Source organism: Arachis ipaensis, chromosome B03, assembly GCF_000816755.2.
Source record: "Arachis ipaensis cultivar K30076 chromosome B03, Araip1.1, whole genome shotgun sequence".
In the NCBI taxonomy this organism is placed as follows: domain Eukaryota; kingdom Viridiplantae; phylum Streptophyta; class Magnoliopsida; order Fabales; family Fabaceae; genus Arachis; species Arachis ipaensis.
In genome coordinates, this window is record NC_029787.2 from 42,348,307 (window position 1) to 42,356,745 (window position 8,439).

Here is an 8,439-nt window from a genome sequence, read left to right on the forward strand (position 1 = left end):
CTGATGATAACAAACCATTGATAAGGCGTTTAAGCCTTTCCGCGCCGGGGCCAGGCCTCAGTTCAGTGATATTTCTTATGTCAGAATATGATTTGCTGGTGTTAGGATTTACTTGTTTGAACCACTTGCCAGGAACATAACCTTCCTCATTTCGTCCCAAGAGTTCAGTATCGATCTTATCCAGGACTGGTTCCTTCCGGCCAAATTTCCGAGCAAAAGGAGCATTGCTTTCCACCATCTTCTGGTAGTTATTATCTGTAAGGTAGTGCGGATGCTGTTTTGGAGGGTTGTCCCATGATATGAAGTGAAGGTCATGGTTGACCGTGGTGTTGCGAAATTCGTCAGCATTGCAGATGACAGTGTGGAAATAGCCTTCAGGGGAGGATAGAAAGTTGGCATAATACATCAAGACTATTCTAGGCAAGTTATCCCATCCCCATAAACAGTACTCAACAAATTGGCGCGATAGCATCATCCAAGCAGAGCCTGAAAAAGGTAAGATAGCATCAATATTAAGCTCGGCTAGCAGAGAACTAGAATTGATAGTTTTCAGTTCACATTTCTTTTTGTTTCCCACCAGCATCCAAACCCTACTATGGAGGACCGACTAATTTGGCTCGGGGTTAGTCATTGCCCCTCAATTTACCTTACTTTTCAAAATGCTGCTAGACCAACTCAATGTAGGTAACTCCACATTTTTTTCAAGTCTTCCTAGTTATGGAAAGCTATTACTTGGTAAGGTGCTGTATTTCACATATTTAAGTAAACCTGGTTTAAATGATATCATGTTTAACCAAATATATTCTAATTTGGTCTAAATACCTAATGTATGAATTAAATGGTTTATGAGTAAGGAATATAGTACAGTTCATAAAGGAAGGCTTGAAAAGGACTAGTACTATATTAGGAACACCGGCTGAGCATGGAAAATTTTAGCTGAAGAGAAATGTGGGAAATTGTAGGCCAAAGGAAAAGGAATGGACAAAAGGGAGAAAGGTTATATAATTCTTAGCAATCATTCTTAACCACTGGCTAGTGGCTACTCTGAACTGTCAACAATTAATGTATATTGGATTCAAGATACTATCATCATTGTTCTGTTTTCCATTTTTTTCTCTCCTTTATTACTAGTGTTTGACTTAGATTTTTTTCCCTTATCCCCTTGCTTGTTTAAATTAGTAATTACTAATTACAACCAACATGTCTTTTATAGCACATTACCATTTAAATGTTGTAAAATTTAAAATAACAAAAGAGATTTTGACAGAAATTAATATGTATCAGATAGCAGGTTTTTCTCACCTGTAAACAGCTTATATTGTGTGGGCACACTTCTTCTCTCTGTCACCCAAAACACATCAGATTTATTGACGCTATAAAGAGCTGGATCAATTATAACCGGCTTCGCTCTCTGATCCCTATTGGAAAGAAAAAGAAAAATAAAAAAAATTAAAGTCTCACTTATAAGGAAGAGTTACATTTGACGTTTAACATCTAACATAATCATAAGTTACTTTAGAAGGAAATGTTATAAAATAATATGCAATTAAAAGTGAAGTTAATGTTACTGAAAACTTAAAAGGATTTACAACAACATACTCTTTCCAACCAATATCACTGGTGTGCTCAATGAAGTTTAGATGTCTCGGAATAGATGATAGTGTATGTAGCAGATCTGTTCAGCAAAATAGATGAAGTAAATTGAAATTATCACTGAACTAGTAGTAGCAAATTCAAACAACAAAAGAACCATGAAAATTCTCCAGAATTCAAACTTTGTTCTATAAATATCAGTTGGTAATACATTCTATTTCCATGGCATAATGTGGTCATTGGTCACACTTAACATCTAGCTGAAGAGCAGACTAACAAGACAGAACTCAATTTGAAAACACAAACTGGGACCAGATCATACCAATTCAATTTCAAAAAACCTCCAAATTTATCTTAAGATTAAAATTAGCTACAACCAAGAAAAAAAAGAACACCCTAAGAAACAACAATCAGATGAGGTTCCCCGCTGCATCCAAATTCCAAAACACAAAAGCATATCATTTAAATCATTAACACCAAACTCCACAAAATTGTCCAGTCCAGCCTCATTTCAAAATCAAATCAACTCCAAGAAAAGCAAACACACTAACCAACAAAAAGAATAAGTTTAAACCCAACATCGTTTTAGTCGTCAAGACACAAACTTGACAAAGAAAAACGAACAACCGACGAAAAGGGTCATAAAAAAAACATTGAACAAAGTTGTTAGTTGTTAGTTGTTACCATCTTGTGTGACCAACGGATAATCCGAAGCGCTAAGGTTGATGAACCAGTCCCAGTCACCACCATCTCTGAGCAAAATGGCAGCAGCGTGAAGCGTGTTTGTAACCATGGTAGGTCCCCTGTAAGTTACCAAATTAGCCTTGACCACCATCCTGACGTTCCCAACAGCAGCAAACAAAGGCTCTTCCCTGACGAACTTAGCAAGGTCCAGTCTTTCGTGCGCAGGAGCTTCAAGATCGAGGTGAACAGCGTACTGGTTCCTTGGATGGTAAAGCGCCTTGAGAGTCCTCTTCAAAGTTTCACCGTCTCCCATTGAACCGGAGATCAAGTAGGCGATCCTTGGAACAGTGTTAATGGAAGATGTGGGAGAGAGGTTGAGCTTGGACTCAACGAAATTGGGAAGTTGATGGTGAGTGTTGAGGCGTGAACGGTAGAGGTAGAGTAAGGAGGTTGAATCTGAAGAGATGAAGATGGTGAGGAGTATGAGTATGGTGGATATGAGTAGAGAGAAGACTAGTGGTAGGAACCATTTCTTCTTCTTCTGTTGCTTGTTGTTGTTGGAGTCCATGGAAGAGTGTGAAGAAGGTGATGGAGGTTGCAAAGTTGAAGTGTAGAGAATGGTTTTTGAGGTTTGTGGAAAGGGGAAAGGGCGGCGCAGAATAAGGAAGTGTGCGCCGGAGGATCTATGTAAGGGGGTGAAGTGCGCACTTTACTATCAAGTGAGCAGAGATAGATTGGAGAAACGAAAAACATCTATGATCTATCTACTCTCTCTCTCTCTCACCTGTGCTCACCTTTGTTAATAACTAAATTTTAATTTAATTAACATTACCGTACAACTACAAACATACCATAGAGGGATTTTTTCCCGTAATAAATTAAAAAAAAATAGTTTAAAAAAAATTATTTCATCTTTAAATATTAGTTAAATATTCCAAAAACAATATTGTTATTGTTATGAAAATTATTTTTAATATAATGTATAAATATGTGTATTATAACAATATGATATAATGTTCTGAAGAGTAAAGTATCGTTCTTGTTCCAACGTTTGGGATAAATTCTATTTGTGTCCCTAATGTTTAAATTGTCCTATTTGTATCTCTAACATTTGTAAAAGTGATTCAATGTTATTCTGCCATGGGTATGATAGTGTAAAAATTACACCAAGTGATTTTCATTCTTTAAGTGGATTTTTTTAAAAGAAATATTCAATCTTTATTATTTAATTTTTTTAAAATTCAGAAATTGCACTAGCAATTTTCCATTTTAATTTTTTCTAAAAATAAAAATTGCACTCAAATGATTTTCTTATTTTTTTAAAATAGAATTCGTCTTTAACAATTTCTCTTTTCGTATTCGCTCTCATATTCTAATAAAATTTTAAAATTATCCAATATTTTCAAATTTAAAAAAGCATATATAAAAAATTTCTGTTATTATTAATCAATTATATATTAGTTTTTGTGATCGTCACTAATGCACCAGAATGTAGTAATGTAATAAATAAATAAAGATCCGTAGTTGACTTTTAGAATTGACTGAGGAGACTATGAAATCAATGGTGAATCCTTATACACGCTGCGTTCACATTCTTACACCCGGCTTTAGATTAGATCAATTATCAATTATTGTTTCATGTCTTGTGCTTATGGTGATAGAAAGAATCCATTATCTCCCATGATTTACCTTTAATTTATTTTTTAATCAAACAATTAGTTCGACCCTGTCGGGTTTATTGTCCTTTTTTCTTACAAAAAATGGCCATGCTTGCTTTGAGAATTATTCGACTCTTCAAGACTTCAACTCNAAAAAGCTAAAGATTATTACAGAGAGTTAGTGGCTAGTGCTAACATATAAGTTTTAACTACAAATTAAGGTTTTTTTATTTAAATAATAAAAAAGTTTAATATTATCATATTTTTCTAAACCAATTTTTAAAATAAGAATTTCCTATTCCTATTATTATATAAATCATTTTAGGGTTGTATATATTAGGTGATATATTAAACATTATATTCTAAGACAATTTATTTATGAAAGTTTTTAAAAAAATGCACATAAATCGTCTCAAGGTACTGAATTTCCCAAAATGAACGTAAATCATCCCAAGATAAGCAGGTTTACACGATTTTGCCCTAAAACACATTAGGATAGGACGATTTATGTACATCTCACAATACGTAGTAGCCTAACATGATTTATGTGCAACAAGCTAATGCACAATAAGTTGTGACGATTTATGCATATAATCAAACCCTCAATAGCTTCCCACAAGTAATGTTTTCAAAAGAGAACCCCATTGATAGCGAGGAAGGTATTGGAGAAAAGGAAAGCTAGGGAAGAAGACGGTCCACGACGGAGGAGGAAGAAGAATTCTTGGGGTCAACGGCGAAATAAGGCACGACCAAGTGAGTACCGGTGCACAGCGTAGCCAAACGCGGAGGGCGGCGACGGCAGCTGTGAATCATGGTGATGGAAGCGTCGGTGGGCGGCAGAGGGGGGAAGTTCGCAGCAGGGTCAGGCAAGGTAGGGGATAAGCAGTTTCAGTGAAAGATGGCAGAAAACGAGGGAGACATGTACCGATTGAATGGTATTATACACGTTGCAGGATTTATCTACGAAAAGGTCAGTTGCCAAACTTGTTTGTAATCTATATAGTTGATGATAGTAATATATTAAATTATCGTAATGTAATTTTTTAATGTAATTATCTTAATGTAATTTATATAGTTTGTAAATTAGTTATTTTTTAATATTTTAGGCTTAAAATGCTTAGGAATGTTGTGATTGTTGTAAGGTTAGGGGTGAATTTCCCTTTTAATATATATTTTTGTTGTTATTATGCGGTTGAATTGCAACTGTATATTCTTGTTTTATTAGCCAACTCGATGTGTTAGGAGCATTCGCAGGCAAAAGAAGATGATAATGCATGACCGTATAATGTCGTACCTAGATAGTGTCGGATTACTACCTATTGCATGGCTGAATGATTATTGGTTTAAGCTTGATGAGCCATTGATTAGTGCATTTGTGGAGCGATGGCTTCCCGAGACCCACATATTTTACATACCTTTTGGGGAGTGCACAGTAACTTTACAAGATGTGGCATATCAGTTCGGCCTCCCTGTTGATGGATTTGCAGTTAGTGGATGTCTCAACGAATTTGAGCAGTTGATGGAGGGGAAAAAGCCTGTATAGGTGTGGTTCGAAGAGTTATTTGGTGAACTTCCACCTGATGATTGTATTGATGAGTTCACCGTGTCGTTTTTCTGGTTTCAAAACAAGTTCAGAGTCATGCTAACTAATGCATCAGAGACCACGGTACAGGTTTATGCACGTCGTTACATTATGATGTTGTTGTCCACGATGCTTTTCAGGGACAAGTCTGGTACTAGAGTTCATTTACGGTGGTTTTCCTATGTTGCGGACCTCAACATACTCTGCAAATATAGCTGGGGTTCGGCCACTTTTTCCTGGTTGTATAGGTGTCCCTGTAGAGTTGTTAACTAGAATGTTAAGAACCTAGCTGGGTCACTAACATTACTGCAAGACTTGGATATTTTGGCGTTTTCCCACATTCAAGCCCAGAGGGTTTGACACTATTTTCTGGCCGCTTGCATCGAAGCGAGTACATTTCATGAATGAGATTTATAGTGCACTAGTTCATATACCTTTTTTCTAAATTTAATGCTTATCATTATGAATCTTCAAGGTGGGGTAGGTACCTGCCATCGTCAGACAAGAAGGGTCCTCGAGTCATTGCTACTCGACATATACTAGACAGGTTGAGTGTAGAAGATGTAAGTATAAGCTTCCATTACTTGCTTACGATTATACTGGTTTCTTGTTTATATTTATGTCATAATACTTGAGTTTCTATCTTGTGCAATCGCCATTAGTAAAGTACCTTCATACTTGCCATATAAAAGAGTACCATCGATAGATATCAATGGCTTGCAATACTTGAAGACCTCAACACATAGAGAAAACGTCCAAAACAATCAATGAAAAAACACCCTCGTTCTATCGACCGTATTATCAGCCCTAACAGGTGAAGTACACAATACTGCAGTAGTGCCAGACATATATATATCTGAACCCCAATGATCCACCTTAGAATCATGTTGTAAGAATTCTCCCAATTCTCATATATCTATGCAATTGCCTTCTACTTATCCATTCACACTTTTCTGTAATTGGGCTTGAAACCAAATTTTGATGAGACTGCATTCTGCAATGCTTTCACGAAAATTGATGCATCCGCCATGACCAACGATAGAATTGACGCATAGATGACATGATAATTGAGCTTCCTGTGATCGGTGGATATCTCTGTTGCAAGACATGTGTGCGGCCCATTGTATTTTCTAACTTTCTAGTAGCCTTTTCTCAGCCGCATAGTCATACGTATTAGCCAATTACATCCATTCCCAAAACCGCACATACCTTCTATGATACTTCAATTGATCGGACTCAAACACTTTATACTCAACATCCCAACGAATATTATAACTCTTCACTTTCAATACATCTTCTTCTTTGCTTTGGAACCACTGACCGATTTGAAACTCGTCTATGCCAAGCATACCAGCCCCGTCTCCATGAATAGCAGGGAGCTATTGATTTGGAAATGCATATTGATTCATTGCCTCAAGATCCAAATTAGAGAAGTATGGAGGGTACTGTTTTGTTTGAGAGCTTGACTGAGCTCGCGATCTCCTGACACATGTTGTGTCTTCCTCGCCATTGGTATCATCACCAATAATAGGTGGTTCTGAATCCAACCCATCATCGCCTATAGCCTCGACAAGTGGATCTCTATTTCTGACCTCCATGAATACCGGTGCATCATCCAATACAAGTGCTACTCTCATTGCAGCTGCAAGCTCTCCAAAGGTATGCACGTCACCCAATTCATCTACATTATTTGTTTGAACGGACAAATCTGCTACAAATGATGGAGACGAAACATGGACAATAACCTCATGACCAGTTAGAATGGCGCTAAAACTCCCTTATATCACACCGATTGGCGGATTCGAAGTAGATCCACTAGAGATACCCTCTACATCAATCATTATTGCAAACAACTCCATAGCGTCCAAATTTAAAAATCTAGCTTGACTGTGAAATATAACTTGTATGTCGTTATTGTCTAGAATCTCATATCTTCCAAACTTAACATAACCTTGCCTGAGTGAGATAGAAATTCGAAAAAAAAATACTTGCTTTACACGTTTTTTGTCGCACTTTCCTAATTTCTGTAATGTACTATTTTTTAAATCCATCAAACTCATTGACAGATTTACAAACACATCAATCTGCTTTTTACTAGAGAATGTAACACCCCTCATTTGTGTTTTTATCAATTTTTTCGGCGATGAACTAGCAAAAACACACTCTTAGCCATCTCTCCCAAAAACTCTCAATTCATGTATGGCTCATTATACACCAAACTCATTTATTTATAGGCTCATTATTTTCATAAATCGTCCCAGAGTCTTGAGCTTTATGTATCTACACGTAAATCGTCACAAGATCTTGAAGGTTCGCCTCCAACACATAAATTGTTACAAGGTGTTGTGGTTTAGGTTTGAATGTAAATCGTCTCAGGGTGTTCTGAGTTAAGAGATAAAAGTGTAAATTATCATATGTGGAGACGATTTATGTTTATTTAGAAAGCTCAGTATCTTAGGACGATTTATGTGTATTTTTTTTAAAGATTTTTAGCATAAATGATTCTATGGTGTAATATTTATTATATTATCTAATATACACAATTTTAGAATGATTTATACATTAATAAAAATAAAAAATTCACATTTTAAAAATTAGTTTAGGAGAATCTGATAATATTAGATTCTCTTTATTTTATTTAAATAAAAAAACCACAAATAACTAATTAAGTACCATGCATGTACCCTTTTTATCATATGAAAAATGCAAGTGATTTAGTTGGTGGAGCGAATCCGATGAATTTGGTTTATATAAATGGTCAATTATTAAAATATCTAATTTGCTTAAATATTTTGTGTTTGATGATATTCAAATCCTACCTGATATGGCGAAGCTCAGCCCGTATAACTTATATCAATGTCATAATTCACAATATGAAACTACATTTATATTAAAAGAATTTAATTTTAATAGACCGATCAA

The 8,439-nt window shown here is 35.7% G+C and overlaps 1 protein-coding gene across 1 annotated transcript in view; it reads right to left on the reverse strand.

Moving 5' to 3' along the window:
* Positions 1-2,834, reverse strand: part of LOC107630426 (beta-glucuronosyltransferase GlcAT14B) — a gene marked incomplete at its 5' end in the record, with an annotated part of 3,317 nt that extends 483 nt beyond the window's left edge. The window contains 4 exon segments of the mRNA XM_016333544.2: positions 1-486; positions 1,303-1,418; positions 1,600-1,675; positions 2,278-2,834. Of these exon segments, the coding sequence (XP_016189030.2) occupies positions 1-486; positions 1,303-1,418; positions 1,600-1,675; positions 2,278-2,834 (1,235 nt within the window).